Source organism: Nyctereutes procyonoides, unplaced genomic scaffold, assembly GCF_905146905.1.
Source record: "Nyctereutes procyonoides isolate TBG_1078 unplaced genomic scaffold, NYPRO_anot_genome, whole genome shotgun sequence".
NCBI classification, from domain to species: Eukaryota; Metazoa; Chordata; class Mammalia; order Carnivora; family Canidae; genus Nyctereutes; species Nyctereutes procyonoides.
This window is the reverse complement of record NW_026575047.1, coordinates 20845222-20861784: the sequence shown is the minus strand read 5'-3', so window position 1 is coordinate 20861784 and position 16563 is coordinate 20845222. Positions and strand designations below refer to the sequence as shown.

General features: G+C 47.5%; 1 protein-coding gene across 3 annotated transcripts in view; it reads right to left on the bottom strand.

Moving 5' to 3' along the window:
- Window positions 1–16563, bottom strand: part of CRMP1 (collapsin response mediator protein 1) — a 73882-nt gene that overhangs the window by 19083 nt on the left and 38236 nt on the right. For all 3 annotated transcript variants that reach the window (XM_055326236.1, XM_055326237.1, XM_055326238.1), the window contains exons 5-6: window positions 6520–6581; window positions 4451–4531 (exon numbers count right to left, since the gene is read on the bottom strand). In XM_055326236.1, coding sequence (XP_055182211.1) covers window positions 4451–4531; window positions 6520–6581 — 143 coding nt within the window. The remainder of the gene's footprint in view (window positions 1–4450; window positions 4532–6519; window positions 6582–16563) is intronic.

Here is a 16563-nt window from a genome sequence, read left to right as displayed (position 1 = left end):
TACAGAAGATGCTGTTTACAGAGCATTTCTGCACACTGTTTACACCATGGCTTCACAATATGGAGAGGCATCCCCCTGCAAGATTGTTTAACCGTCTGTTACTATTTCTGTTGGAAACAAGGCAGGAAACAAAGAAGGGAGGAGGGAGGAAGGACACAAGATGCTATCATGGAGAAACGCACAGATCACAGAAAAGACTGGAGCCGGGTTTCCAGTTAGAGATAGTGGACTGAGCACATGCGTTCTTTTTGCTCCCTTCTGAAAACCCCACAGAAATGACAGGAAAGGTCTGCAAAAGCCACAAGAATGCAGAGAAGACAGTAAGAACAAAATTTTGGAAACTGGAAAGCAGATGAGCAAAAGGTAACAGATTTATTGGAGCTCAGAAAGCTAAATCCTACGTGGGCAGTAAGGAACGCTGAGACACCCCTGATGTAGAGCCCAGGAGCTGGGGGCTCCCGGCTGGACGTCTCACACGCTGCTCATGGGCGTGTAGGGTTGGTTCATTCTAGAGAATGGTTTAGCAGTTACAACCGAAGCTGAATATACAGGTACCCGCCAGCCAGCAATTCCATTCCTGGGTAGACACACACAATGCCAACACAGGTTTAACAAAAGACTGAACAAGAATGTTCACAAAAGTTTTTTTTTAAGATTTTAGTTATTTATTCATGAGAGACAGAGAGAGAAAGAGAGGCAGAGACACAGGCAGAGAGAGAAGCAGGCTCCACGCAAAGAGCCCAATGTTGGACTCGATCCCAGGACCCCAGGATCACGTCCTTCATCAAAGGCAGACGCTCAATTGCTAAGCCACCTAGGTGTCCCTCACAGAAGCTTTTTATACTAATAGTCCCAAAGCTGAAACTATCCCAATATCCATCAATTAGAGAATACACTATGACATATTCCTGCACTGGAATTCTACAGGGATGAAAAAAGAAAAAAATTGTTGTTTTGTGGACAACAGGGAGGAATCTCACAGACCCTGTTTTGAGCAAAAGAAGCCAGACATAAAAGAACAAATACCATATTGTTCCATTTTTATGAAGTTCAAAACTAGGCAAAACAGATGCATATGGTGGGCGATTTCTAAGAGGCCCCCAACGGGCCCACCTCCTGGCTCCCATACCCTGTGTCACCCCTTGCAGGTGGGCTGGATCTAGCACCTTGGTTCTGATGAACAGAACATGGACTAAAAAGATGGTATCACTACCAAGAGGAGGTCACGAAGGACTCTCACCTCCACCTTGCTCATCCTCCCCTTGTTCTCCCACTTGCTCACTTGGAAGGAAGCCAGTTGCCCCACTGGAGCTGCCCGCACGACAAGGAACCAAGCAAACTGTTGGGTAATGGTTAGCCACCAAGAGCAGAGGCTATCAGTCTGAGAGCTTGCAAAGAACTGAATCCTGAGGACCAGCACTTGAGTGGGACTGGAAGTCCTGCCTGACATCTTCACTGCAGCCTGTGATAGACCCCACTAAGCCACATCTGGACTCCAGACCCATGGAACCATAAGATAATAAATGGTTATTGCTTTCAGATGTTATGTTTTGGGGTACGTTGTTATACAGAGAACTAATGTAGATGGTGGTACCCAGAAGTAGGTGTTACCATAACAACCACCTGGAGCTGTGGGAGTGGCCCTGGGTCCAGGCAGTGAATGGAGACTGGAAGAATTTCAAGGTGTGTGTTGGAGAAAAGCCCAAAGTAGCCTGGAATGAACTGTCAGTAGAAAGTCGGACTTTGAGCAGCTTGGCAGTGAGAGCTCAAATGGGAGCTAGGATGTTACTGAAGCTGGAGCTTGCTGTGTCAGAGCAGAAGGCTCAGCGGTGCTGCCCTCTGCAGTGATGTGGGAACAGAAACAGGCCTACTGAGCCAGGGGGACAGCCCAGTGAGCTGCTGGGGGTTCTGGCTGGTTCCTTGCTGCTGCTTAGAATATAATGTGAGAAGAAGAGTAATGGAAGCAAGGGATATTAAAAAGGAATCAGGACAGGGGTGCCTGGTAATTCAGTAGGTTAAACGTCCAACTCTTGATGTCAGCTTGGGTCTTGATCTCAGGGTCATGAGTTCAAGCCCCACACTGGGCTCCACACTGGGCATGGAGTCTACTTTAAAAAAAAAAAAAAAAAGAAGGAACTAGGTCATGATAGCCTTGAAAATTCTCTGGCTCTCCAAAGAGCAAAAGATAATGCAACTAAGACACGCCTTCACGGGGCACACGGGTGGCTCAGTTGAGCGTCCCAACTCTTGACTGGCTCAGCTCATGATCTCAGTCCTGGGATCAAACCTCGTGTCAGGCTCAGCATGGAATTTGCTTGAGAGTCTCTCTCTCCCTTTCCATCTGTTCCTCAACCCACTCATTCTCTCTCTCTCTCTCTCATTCTTTCTCTCCAATAAATAAATAAATCTTTTTTAAAAATCTAAAATAAATGTCTTCTGAGAAAATATCAAATCCAGGACATAAGCCGCAGATAGTAGTCCAGAGACAAAGCTGGGGTGTGGCCCAACATTGGTGAATAACTGGAAAGAGAGGCTAGTGCCTCCAAGGTCAATCAGTCACAGAAAGGCCCTTTAGAGAGGCTGACAGAGAACCCCAAGAGCCTCTCTAACAAGAGCTCAGGGCGTGAGCAGGGTAGGAGTGAGTGGGCTTACCTGGAAGAAATCTGTGGGTGTCTTTTATCTGATGGATTCCCAAGGAGCAAATAAAAGCTGAGAGGACCACCTTAGGAAAACACTGTCAGCCTGGGCTGAATGGTATGAAAGGAGGCAGTGGGACCTCCAAACTCCACTGGGCAGGAAGCAGGTTCGGTGACAAGCATGTGCTATCTTTCACGGAAAGGATGGATGATGGAAGTGGGTGGACAGAACCAAGAGTCCAGAAGGTGGAGCCAAGAGCCATGCAGAACTATTCTCAGGCTCCAAGACCTAATCGGGGACTTGCCAACATGTACCCAATAGGATTTCAGAACAGCTTTGGGCCAATCCTGAAGCCTTCTGTTTCCCCTCTTGAAAAGGAATGTCCACCCATTGCTGTATGCTGTATGTTGAGGGGAGGCAGATAACTAGCCTCTTTGTCTCCGGAGACCTCCAGATTGTAGGAACCCAAGGAGCCTCATCTACATACACCTAGATCTGACTTAGACACTTCCAGACTTTGGGGCTGTGATGGCTCTGGAGGACCCTGGAAGGGGATGGATGTGCTCTGCATGTGAGCGGGACACTAATCACTGGTCAGAGGACAGACTGGCAGACAGCCTCTGAGAGGGCCCCCAGTGATCCTCACTTCCTGGCATTCACACCCTTGTATAATCCCAACTAAGAAGTTAAGCCAGTAGCTAACGTTCATAGTGAAGCATTAGAGCTCATGCTTAGCCATCCTGGCGCAGCCCTGCTGTGCTCCAGAAAGGCCTTTCATCCCGGCTCTGTGCCCCATGTTATAGTGAGCAAACTTTTCACATCTGAGCCCCGGTTTCCCTATCTATAAAATGGGGATGTCTGTGTCATGGAGTAGTTGTGAACATCACTATATAAAGTCCATAGCATCATGCCTCATATTCACTACTCTAATTAGATGCATCCAAATGTTCTCCTGTATCTTGCCTGATCTTGCTTTGTGACATCATGACCAACCCATGCCCCTGGACCAGAGGCCAAGTGGCCGTCCCTGACCTCCCCCTCTTCTTCTCCATCCAGTCAATCAATGAGACCTGTGGACTGTGCTCCTTCCCTCGCACACTTCACTCCTTCCACTTCCTCTATCTCCCGTCTCCATTTCTTCTAAGAATTGCAGGAGCACAACCTAGCTGGTCACCCTGAGTCTATTTCTTTTCCCATCAAATTCTCCATCCTGCAGCCAGACTGATCAAAATGGGGTCATGTCTCTCCCTCTCCAAAATTTTGTATGGCTACAGCCTACTGTGTAACAGACACTGGATTTCACATACATGATATCATTTCATTTTCATGAGGCAGGTGCTTCTGGGTGAAGAGCAGGAGCCCTCGCAGGGTAAAGTTCCCTGCCTAAGGTCAGAGGGCTGGGAGGAGAAGGGGCCTGGGCTCTGGCCATTATACCTGCTCCCCAGGCCTATGAGATAATGAGCAATACCAGCTTCCACATGCTTCACCTCTGGCCTCCCCCAGGTTTGCAAAGCGTCTCCATCCAATCCTTTTCTGTCCCTCATGCAAGCCCCAAGAGGGTCACAGGGCAGTTATGCCAACCCTACCACACACGTGAGGAAGCTGAGCCAATAGGCAACACGGCCTGCAGAAAGCCCCCCGTGGATGGTGTGAGTGTGACTCACCCTCAGTGTCTGATGTGCCATTCAGTTCTCGGCTGGACCCTTCACGGCCTAGCCACCTCGCTGATCGACGCCCCCACCCCTCTGATCACACAGTGAGAGCGCCGGGGACGTGGACCGGAATGGCAACGGTGGACAGCCATGCCACTCACCTGAGCTATCAAGTCTCCATTTTCGGCGTGGACCAAGATCACAGCTCCCAGACCCTTCAGGAAGGTGAAGGCTTCATAGAGCTGAGGGAGAAGAAACGGGGTGTGGGGGGGTAAAAATATCATAGGCTGAGCATTTGCAAAGACAGCTCTTCTGCTCACAGCGTCACCGGCCCACCGGCCCCTGCAGAGGCAGCACGGCTGCTCCGTTCATACCGATGGAATGCTTGCTCAACCAGGTAAGCCTGGGAAAGGCTCTCCCCTTGACCCTGACGCGCTCTGGATCCCAAAGCAGGAGGCTGGGGGTAGAGCAGAACCAGGCCGAAATGCCCTCAGCCTTGGTGCGCGTTGTGCCTTTTGCTTTGGTGGTGGCTCTGCCCCACTGAAGTGCCTGCATTACCGCTGGGAACAGTGTGCTGGGAAGCTGGCTTCAGCTCCGCCGACACTGGGTAACTGAGCGTGCTCAGCCTGTGCTGTGGGCGGAGTTCTGTAATAGCTCTAACACTCAGATGATACACACCCTGCCAGCCATCGGCTTATTTAGGCAACGCAGGCCCTGCCTGTTGCCCATGCCCTCTTCCCACCTGCAGAGGATCTGCACTCAGGTGCCCGAGGTGAGGACCAAAGCCACCACGTTCCTTCTCCTGGGCTTCTTGCATTTTACCCTGGTTCTGTATGCATGCGAGACAGCACCCCACCCTCGGGACGTGTGCTTTTAGACGTGGACAGCAGGTGGTGATGGGGGGGGGCCTTGGGGGCAGGAAACACCTTCCAGGATCCCCCCTGGCTCAACTCCATCTATCCCTGGGGCTTTGGTGGTTAGAATGAAACAGGTGAAGACCTCAAGTACCCTAGACAGACAGAGTCATGAGACTGAACCAACTTTAGCCTTTTGGTGTCAAATCAAAGTCCTCCAGGGCATCTTGGCGCAAGTTAGTCTCTGTAACTCCAAGCATTTATTTTGAGAGGCAAGACCTAGATATGTCTCCCACTGATATCAAAGTGCACTGATAACAGCTTATCGATGCCCATATCTGTGCCTGGCACTGTCCTAGAGTCTTGTATTAGCTCATTGAGTCCTCTGACACCCTGTAGGAGGCAAGTGCTCTAACAAGCCCTAAGGCACAGAGAGGTTGGGAAAGCTGCCTCAGGGGGCACAGCAAGTTGAGGATTGCAGCCAGTCTGGCTAGAGCACCCACGCCCTTTGCCACCACACTGCCCCCACCATTTTAACCAGCAGAGGGCAGGGCAATGATAATAAACACAAACCAGGAGTCCCAGTGGTGTGAGGAGGCCAGGTGCCCGCAGACAGTAACCCCGACACCCACATCACTACAGCATCACCTTCTCAAGCTCCTCTTGCCCACATGACAATTGTTTGAAGCTGGCACAGCCAGAGGTGACCACACTACATGGATGAGAAAACTGAGGGAGGGAGTAACCTCAGCCACTCAACTAGCTGGAGAGACAGCCAGGGCTCCCCCCTGGGTCAGAGCTAATGACTTGATGCCCGAATTTGCTACATCTCCAGAATGAACTGCCGAGATTTTGGAAAAGTACAGTTTCCTGAGCCCTACCAATAAGCATCTGTCCCAGGATCTAGGAGTCTGTCTTTTTTTTATTATTATTTTATTTACTTATTTGAGAGAGAGAGAGGGAGGAAGAGGGAAAGGGAGCAAGAATCTGAAACAGAGCACAGAGCCTGACATGGGACTTGATCCCATAACCATGATTTCATGACCTGAGCTAAAGAGTCAGATACTTTACCAATTGAGCCACCCAGACACCCCTAAACGTCTGTCTTTTTAAGGAACTTTTTAGATGTTACTAAGGATGAGATGGGTTTGGGAACCACCAAGCAACCAACTTGACCTCACACTAGTAGCCAGAAAGGAATGCAGGCCCAGCAGAGGTGGGGACCACCATAGGTCACACAGCAATTTAGTGTCAGAACCAGGACTTGAACCCAGAACTCTCCCCAGCCTGTTCTGACAGCTCCTTTGCCCTGTGCTGCCTTATGCAACAGAGTGGCCTATTCCTGCCCCAGAGAGGAGGTGTGCAGGAGGACCTACCTGGCTATCAGACATTTGATAGAGATCCTTATATGCCATGTAGACTTGGAAGGAATTGACACCTGTTTCAAGATAAAAAAAGAAAACAGAAAAATGCATTTAAGAAAAAAAAAAAAAAACGTTCCTTTCCAGTAAATCAATGATCATAGTACAGAGCGGTAACCACAAATATAGGTGTCACTAGAACTCACAGAGGGGGCATCAAAACCAGCCTGGGCCTGTGGGTGAGGCGGGTCAAAGGAGGCTTCCAGAGAAGTCACACAAGCTGGATCTGAAGGAAAAGAAGGGAGGAAGAAGAGGAAGAGGGGGAGGCAGAAGAGGAGGGAGGAAACTGGACCGAGAGGAGGGTGAGCATGGATGGTAAGGTGGACGAAAAGACAGAGTGTGAAGGTACTAGAAGTGTGCCTTGGCTGGATTCAAAGGACCATGTGCTTTTTTTTTTAATCCTCTACTTTTTTTTATTATGGTAAAATACATATAACAAAATTCACCATCATAGCCATTCTGAAGTGTACAATTCAGTGGCATTTAGTGCATTCAAAATGTTGTGCAACCATCACCATGATCTACTCGAGCATGTGTTTTTAAAGCAAGGAGTGACATGATCAGAATTTTTTGTCTCAGGAAGACTATTTTGGAAGGAGTGTGGAGGATGGGTCTACAGAGCATCATAGGGAAATGGCAGATGGTAAGAGGATGCAGAAGGCCAATAGGACAGGTGTGCTGAGGCTCTGAGTCAGGGCAGGAGCTGCAGGGGTGAGGTGGGGTGGGGGATTCAAGAAGGTTGAAATGACAGGACTTCACGGGCTGTGTGGACAGGCCAGGAGGGAGCAGGGGACGTAGGAGATTCTTTCCTAACACACCTTCCAGTTGCTTGAGGACAGGGACCATGTCTTATACACTCTTTCAATTTGCACACCCACTATATGTGCTGTGCCATTAATGTTTGTTCATGGAATCCAGAAATGTTTGGGTAAGAATACGAATTTAGGGCAAAGTATTAAGTGGAATTGATACTTTATACTAAAACAATAGTGAAGACAATTCTAAAGTCTTTTCTTGTGCAGAGAACCCTAGCCACAAAAATTCCCCATCCAAATTATCAGAAAAAAATTTAAAGAGAAAAATAACATTCAGAAATTAACATTAAAAGCATCAGTTTTGAATTCATCAAGTATACTTAAAAATAGGCAATTACTTGATAGTGTATTCCTTGTAAAGACAAGCCCTTTTTAAATATAAAAACAAAAACTCATATATGCAGAGACACAGATCAATTATCAGTGAGAAAACAGGTAACACTACAGTGAGAGATAAGTTCATAACCTTAAATGCTTCCTTACTTCTTTAACATAAAGGGAAGCAAATATTAACCTAGTAAGCTTCCATGATAAGAATTTTTTTTCATGCTAAGAAATTTTTAAAAGGACAATTCACCAGAAATTAGAAGTAAATGACAAATAAAAGCAGAAATAATGAATTAGCAAACATGGTAAGATTAATAAATACACCCTAGAACTCCATCGTGGGGGTGAGTGGACTGAGTCAAGTCATCTCATATTGAAAGCTGTCTCAAAAAAATCATGACAGATTTGAATTGTTATCATTGGAAATCTTCTGTAGGGTAATTCTTAAAACCTCAAAACAAAAAGCAAACAACCAACACGATAAATACATATGCAACAAATTTAACAGAGGTTTTAAAAAAGATCCTCTGATTTAGAAAACACCAGACAGCAGTTATTTTGGAGGGAGGAGGGTGTTATGAGGGGCCCATGGTGATTCCACTGGGGGGTATCTGGCAAAGTCCTACTGTTTGCCTGAGTGGGATAGCCTTGTAATAATTCATAAAGTCACAGGTTTTTTTTAAGGTTTTTTTTAAGATTTATTTATTTATTTATTCATGATAGACACAGAGATTGAGAGAGAGGCAGAGACACAGGAGGAAAGAGAAGCAGACTCCATGCCGGTAGCCTGACGCGGGACTCGATCCCGGGACTCCAAGATCGCGCCCTGGGCCAAAGGCAGGCGCTAAACCGCTGAGCCACCCAGGGATCCCCAAGCCACAGTTTTTAATTTGTGTGGTTTTTCTGCTCCTGCTTTATGCTAAAAATATTAAAATAAAAACGAAGAAGCCAAAAACCCCAAAGGTAAACAGTACTTTCAGATAATTTAAGAAAAAAAAAAGTGGCTAATAAAGATAAAAATATTTGCTCTTTATAATCAAAGTAATTCGAATTAAAACCTCAGGACTATACCACATTTTAAAATATGTTGCCCAGTGCTAGTCAAAGTGCATCAAAATGAGTCCCTCCTATATACCAATTTGCACCTGCTTAAAAAACCAATTAAGCAATGCATATCAAGAGTAGCAAATGTTCTCATATCTTTGGCCTGAAAACTCCACTCCTAGCAATAGAGCCTTGGAAACACAGTGAGCTCTGGAACTCCCAAAACCTCCCAAATTCACATATGCCATCATCATAGTTTTTCTCCAAGGAAGCGGCATGGAACACCAATTCTCAAAGATTGTGCTGAGCCCTTACTGGACTGTCCACCCATTGATGATACACGCCAGTTCTCAGAAACCCCTTACTCTATCCACCCCATACCCTTGGAAGCAGCCATGTCCATACCAGGTGACCCCAGACCACAGAGGTTAGTGCAGGGCTGGGCACCCGGCAGATGTTGAGCAGAGCCAGGAGGAGGGACAGAGTCCACCTAACACCCAGAAACTGGCTGGTCTCCGAAACAGATGTACAGATACATGGCAGGCTGCTGCCTTCCAGCCTGGTGGCTACAGAAGCAGAGAATGCAGGTCAAGGGTGAGGGGAGAACAGAGTTGGCTCAAAGACCAAAGCACAGATGAGCACGGGGCAAGGCTCCCTGGCGTGGAATCCTTGGATACATGTCATTATCACTAAGGCAAATCTGCTTCATTAAACTTAAGCCAAGCTCTAGGGGGATTCTGTTGTTTGCAATCAAACCTGGAGATGCTAGTATCTAGATTGGTGAAGAAAAATGGATTCATCAACAGAAAACAGTTGTTTTTTGTTTGTTTGTTTGTTTTGTTTTTTTACCGTAGGGCTTCTCACAGATTTTAACATGATCATGTGCATTAAGAATATTCAAGAACAGAATAAACAGAGAGCATTTCCCAAACTTATTGGACCTCAGATGCCCTTTTTCATGAAATATTTATTTCCTCACTTATCAAATATTTACTAAGTACTTACTATGCATGAGCACCGTTCTAGAAGTTAGAGATACAGCTGTGAATAAGGAAGGAAGAATGCCTGTCTACATTCTACTAGGAATAAGCCATAAGCAAACAAGTAAGTAAGGTAATTTCATGCAGAGAGGGGAGCTAGGAACAAATTAAACAGGCTGGTAAAATTTTTAAAGTTTCACAGAAGTTTTACAGTGACTCTGTCTCTCCCAAGAGGCAGATCTATTTCTCCACTCCTTGATCGCTGGCTGGTCTGGAGACTTGCCCTGAGCAAGGGCATGAAGCAGAAGTGGTGCCATATTGGCTCGAGCCGTGCCTTGGGACTTCATGTTCACCTTGGAGCCCCATGTGAAGAGGTTCAGGAGAACCTTCTGGAAGACAGGTCATGGAGATGTACGTTTTGTTTATCCATTCACCCACCAGCGGACATTTGGGTTGCCTCCTCCTTATGGCTGATGTGCCTAACGCTGCTATGAACATGGGAGTACAAATCTCTCTTCAAATCCCTGCCTTCAAGTCTTCTGGATAAATACCCAGAAGTGGAATTGCTGGATCATAGGGTAGCTCTATTTTTAATTTTTTGAAGACCCTCCATATTGTTTCCCACAGCAGCCACACCAGTGTACATTCCCACCAATGGGGCCCCAGGGCTGCCATTTCCCCACATCCTTGTCAACGCTATTTATTTTCAGTTTTTTCAATTACAGCCCTTCTAATGGGGATGAGGTGGTATCTCATTGTGGTTTTAAAAGTGGCTATTTTCAACCACTGGGTTTTGGAGTGGTTTGTCACAAAACAAAGGCTAACTGGTCTAGAAATCAATGCCTAGAGGTCAGGGGCCATAGTGGCCAAAACCTAACATGTGTGGCACTGGCCTTGGGACTGTGTAGAGGGTGGAGGTCAGAACAGTCCTGTGGAAACTGTACACCAGAGGCTAGGGAAAAACCGCCAACAAACTGTTAGTGGAAGGTGGGAAAGGGGCCACTCATATTAGGCAGCGGCAACACAAAAGGAAAAAACTGCCACTTGTGGTAACATGGAGAAAAATGTACCCCCAAGAATATGCATATCTGCCTGAAGTGATTTCCGTGAAGAGCGCAGTTACATGCTTAAGGGCCAATTGGTTTCTTTAAGCCAAGTATGATGAAATGCCAGAAGGAAGACATCAAAGAGGACCAGAGAGACAAGGAAGGGTTCAGTTTGCAAGCAGGATTCAGTGGACACACAGGGCTGCTTCTCGTCTCTATTCTTTCCAACCTACAAATAGTTAAAGGAAAAAATGGACCTCAGGGTAAAGATTAAATCAATGATGTGCCCAGAACTCTTTGTTAAGACCTCCTAAAAACTCAAGGTGGTGCCTAGAAAACTTCCCTGGGCAGACAAAAGAGCTTCCAAGAATCTTAAAGGCATCATCACATGGCACACACCAACAGCCACCTAATGTAGAGGGAAGCTCGTCTCAAAAAAAGATTTGTTCAGTAGACTGAGCTATAATGTGATCCATCAAAAAACCCACAATGGTTTTTTAAAAAAACAAACAAACAAACAAACAAAAAAACATATGCTCTTTGATGAAAAGAGTCAGCCTTTTCAAAATGAAAGGGGTCTCTGGCCACCAACTTTCTATGGGTAGGAAAGGGCTGAGAAAGGCACTTTGCTGCAAACATGGGCCATTTTTATGGAAAGAGAACTATATCTCCAAGGGCCAAGCCAAGAGTCCAAAGGACAGAGCCTGAGCTATGCAAACAATGGCCTAGGGCAGGGGGCAGGAAGTTTTTCTAGAAAGGGCCAGAGAGTAAATCTTATAGACTTTGTAGGTCACATGTAGTTTCTGTCACATACTCTTTGTTTTTTGGTGATTGTTTTGTTTGTTTAAAAAAAAAAACTTAATGTAAAACCATTCTTGGGTGATAGGCTACAGAGAAACAGGCAATGGAGCTATATTAGGCCACAGATTGGGGTTTGCCAAGCCTTGAACTTGGGTACTACTCCCAAGAAGGACTGGCCCCAATGAAGTACTATTCTCTACTCCCAGAGAAGATCTTCCCAGCAGTATGTGTCCAAATGGATTCCAGAATTTCTATGAAGTTATGACTGTGCACCACTAGTTTTCTCTCTTTTCAAATGGGAGTGTTTGTTGCGGTTGTCCTGTCCATGCGCCACCACCGTAATGTGGGGTGCATGGGGTGGGGAGGCACACAACTCATCTCTTAGGTTCTTTGGATCAAGAGAAGCCACACCCAAGGAACCTCATCTAGATCCTACATAGATGCTCATAATGAGATCCTGGACTCTGAACCTGATGCCAAAACCAGATGGCATTTTGGAGTGGCTGAGGGGGGTGAGTGAGAATATTCTGAATGTAAGAGAACTATACTAATTGTGGCCAGATGAGACACAATTTAGATTAAAGTGGCCACAAATTCTTCCAGGTTCCTTCCATCAGAGGTGGAATCTTTTTCCCCATCCCTCAAATCTGGGATACTCTTGTGACTTGACTTGACCAACAGGACGTAATTGAAATGATGATGTATAAGTTCAAAGCTTAATCCTCTAGGCCTTTCAGCTTTCACACTCACCTCTTAGAATGCTATCACCAAGCAAAGAGGTCCAGAGAGCCCATTAGAGGATGAAGGATCACGTGCAGAACATCCCCCAGCCATCCCAGTTGATGCCCAAATGTCTGAGTGAGCCCATGTGAGATCAGTAGAGAAGCTGCTCAACTGAGCCCAGATGCAATTGTCACCCAATAGTGTCACAAGGTAATTAATGATTATTGTTTTAAGTCCCAGTTTTGGAGTGGTTTGTTACACGGCAAAAGCTAGCTGATACACAGGGCCATGTGATAAAAAGACAGTGGAAGTTCCTGCAGAAAGATCCAGAAGGTTCATACCAATGGTGGAATGACACAATTGTCCTTGCATTGTTATTTTTAGAACATAGCCAAGTGACACAGGCTAAATATTTGACCCAAGTAACACAGCCCAGCAATGAGCCAATGTGAGTTCTTCTCCTCTTTACGGGGCTTGTTTTTTTTTTTTTTTCCTCTCTCTTCTTTTCAATGATTTCTAAATTAAAGTTTCTATTTTGAGAGTGAAACACTGCTGGCATCCATCAAAACTAATAAGTACTATTAATAGTGTCTGGGGTCTGTGGCTTAGAAAACACAGGCAGGACTCCCCTGTCGGTGGTTTATAAAAAATCCCATCCTAGTCATTCTCCCCTGCCAAGTCCACACACTTGCTGGCACCACCGTTTTCTAGAATAACTTCCTCTTGTATTTTGAGATTTCTAAAATAAGCCATAAACTGCTTGATCTAAAGATGGATCCAAGTGCTGAGCGATGGCTCTCATGCCACACAGGCTGAGCCTGTACTTAGGAGAGGCACTGTGGGCCTGTTCTTTTGGCAGTCTGAATGCAGTGTGAAGAGCACCTGGCAACAAGGAGGTCGGAGGCTGGCAGCAGCTTTAAGGAGCTGCAATCTGTGTCCTGGATAAGGGCTCCCAGCAAAGGGAGCACCCAAGGGAGTTAAATCCAGCCTGAGCCCCAGCTGCCAAGCCTGTGCCCTGAGAGAAAGGCACGTTCTTCCGAGGCACCAAGAGGGTAACTTTTTGAAATTCTCACAAAGACACCAAAGTGCTAGCAGCAGCTCTGTCAGGGAGCCGAGTCCAGGTGCTAGCTGCTGTGTGACACTGGGGAAGTGACTGCACCTCTCTGGGTTTCCATTTCCATTTCTAAAACAGGCAGACGGAACTATATGAGCTCTACCTTGATTTCTTGTCCTGAAAATTTCCTGCCCTTATTTTTACAGTCCAATGATGATGGCCATCCAGATTCCTGAGCCAGCCCTCTACTTAGAGAGGGCTGTGCTAAAAATGCTTTAGGAAAGGAGACCAGGTGTGTTCCTCCCTCCCTCTCTTCCTTCCCTAACTTATTCATTCATGCATTAAGTATTTACTGAGAGCTTACTCTATGCAAGACGTGTGCTAAAAACACCTGGGGTACAGGAGTCGGTAAGAGCATCTTTCAGGAACTTAGCTCTCCAATATTTGCTGTACCTCTCCTAGGTGTAAGAATCTGAGGAAAAACCCTTGAAAGCCACATAAGCAACTTGACACTGACCCTGGGGATACTGTGGAGTCACTGCAGGTGTTCACACTAATTGCTTTTTTATATCCCCTATCTACGCTGGGAGAATAATGCACTGGAGGAGTAAGACTGGGTGCAGAGACCAGGGATGAGGCCAAGGAGGAATCTGGACAAGACACAGTGAGCCCCCCTACTAGGAAAGGGACTTGGGTGGAAACCCATAGTCAGAGCTGAGCTACTGCAGACACAAAGTCAAGGATCCAGTGACGGATGGGGAGGGGAGAGAGTGGGAAAGGCACATGGAGAATGACCACTGACATGGTTCCCATGCCTTGAGTGAATGGCTAGACAGGGGTTCCCCTCACAGAGACGGGGACCCAGTGTGACAGCAGAGTTTACTGGAAAGGGTAATGGGTTTGGGAGAACCTGGTAAGTCTGAGCCCCCAGGGGGCATCCTGGAAGCCATATCCTACATGAGCTGGGGCCAGGGCCACAGGGGGATGGATGGTGAGGACACTATGGAAACTGAAGGCCCCTCAGGAAGGTGAGCCTGGAGCCCTGAGGTCACCACCATTCACTGAATACCTTGGGAAGGAGAAAGAAGACCAGGCAGGGCTGGGTGGGGCTTGTAAATGATCCCACCTGTGTTTTAATGGAGCGACAGGTGTATAGAGAAGGGGAAGTGGCTTCAGCCAAGGCTCATGACAGTGCTGCTTGCCTTGAGGATGAGAAGGAATCCATGCACTTGGGAGCCCTGATAACAACATCCTTTATAACCATCCACCCAACTTCAGACACAGGACTGGCCAACAGGAAGGAAAAGGCAAGAACAATTGTTCTGGACAGGGGCCAGCCTCTACTGAGGAGCCTCGAATTTCTTATCTTGTTTCCCCTCCAGACCCTCTGGTCCTAGCAACACCTATAGTCCATCTGTGTTAACCCTCTGGGTGCCAGAGGAGGGCACTTTGCTGGCCCATCCACCCTAGAGCAGAGGGTTCAGGTCATCTCCTTCAGGGGATGTGAGGTAGAGCCTGTGACCCATCCTTGGGCCAGGGGGTCATAGGAGGCTGATGTTCCTTTGGGTCACTGCTAAAACCCTGACACAGGGGTGGATACAGGGCAGGCCCTGAGCAGCCATCTGGCCAGGGATCCTGACTCTGCTTTGCATCAGAACACCTGAGCTTTGCAAACACATCCCTCTGGGAATTTGGGTTCAGCTGTCTGGGGGCCAGGCTCTGTTCAGTTTCCACGAGCTCCTGGCCTGGGAGAACTAGCGATCGAATCCAAGCGCCTCCTTCTCCCAATGAGACAACTAAGCAGGAAGTCACTGTGTGCCAGGAACAGAGAGGAGAAAAACCCACTCCTACCGGAGTACTTTCTGCAGATGAGGGCAGCGAGAGCCCTGAGCCCCACAACCCTGCTGGAGAAGCCCCCTCTGGGGCTGTGAGAGCTCCAGGGGGACACCAGCCTGGAGCACAGAGCAAGCAGGAAAGGCTTCCAGGAGGTGTGGTTGCTTGAGCCCATCTACAAGGATGAACCTCCAACATTGGACTGGTTTAGGGCCTCCCTGCATGTCTCAGAGGCACCACAATTAAGCATCCCAGGGGCCACAAAACAATGAACAAGGCTGAAGTCCCTGGCAGGAGAAGGGGTAAGTGTTGAGGATCCTGCCTAAGGGACCACACTGCCTCAGGTTCCTGGGAGGGGGGAGACAGGTGGTGGGTGTGAGGCCCCAGAGATGACAGGCTGCTTCCTGACCAAAGCTCTATTATTGAGGGCACTGCCTCTGTGGGTGGCTGTATAAACACCAGCCCTTCTCACTGCAGTCTGCTGTCCTGCCAGAGCCCATCAAGTGTGGACGCGGGCCCCTGGCCCTGGCAGCACTACTTCCTCCTGCATCACCAAGGCAGGTCAGCATAGGACCTCTCTCCACAGAGGGCACCCCTTTTATTTCACTCCATGGGGAGTATCAAGGGACATATGGAGCAGCAAGCTCTGCATGAGGTCCCCAACGCCTGGGTTCCAGTTGGGCTTAGTAGCTCACCATCCATAGTACCTAAGTAAAGCAATCCCCACCATGTACTATGTACCTCTGGGGTTGCTGTGACAACAAACACCTGGCATCCGGGTGGAGATTTAACACTGAGCTCAGACTGTGGGTTTTGCACCCAGTAACAGAGCCCTAGTGCTATGGATGAGGGGCCACTGTGCAACCTCAGAGAGAGTCAGCTAGGAGACTCGCCCAGCATCACATGGCCAGGAAGTGGAAGGGTAGGATTTGAACCCAGGCAGCCCGACTGCTGGGATCATCCTACACCCTGCTGGTTCCTGTAAGGCACGTGACACAAGTCATTTCAATGGGACTTGTCTGAGAGAAAACAGTAATGCTGCCCAATTGTAGAAACGAAGCCAAGTTAGAGACAGACCCAGCAGCTTTCTCACCGGGCTCAGGTCAATGGAGCTGCCAAACCTGCTCCTGGAAACCACTCCCCCTTCACCCACTCCCCCTTCATTGGTGTTGGCTCCCCAGCCCAACACCAATAGGCCCACACAGATGGAGGGTGGAGAGCACCCAATGTCCACTTGCAGAGCTATTCGCCCTATGAAATCTTTGCACAGACAAGCATGAATATCTTTACAAAAATGTTTTCCCATAACACTATTTGAAATAGCAATTGGAAATAGGCTGAAGTGGATGCTATCATGAGCCCCTTCAGAATGAAGG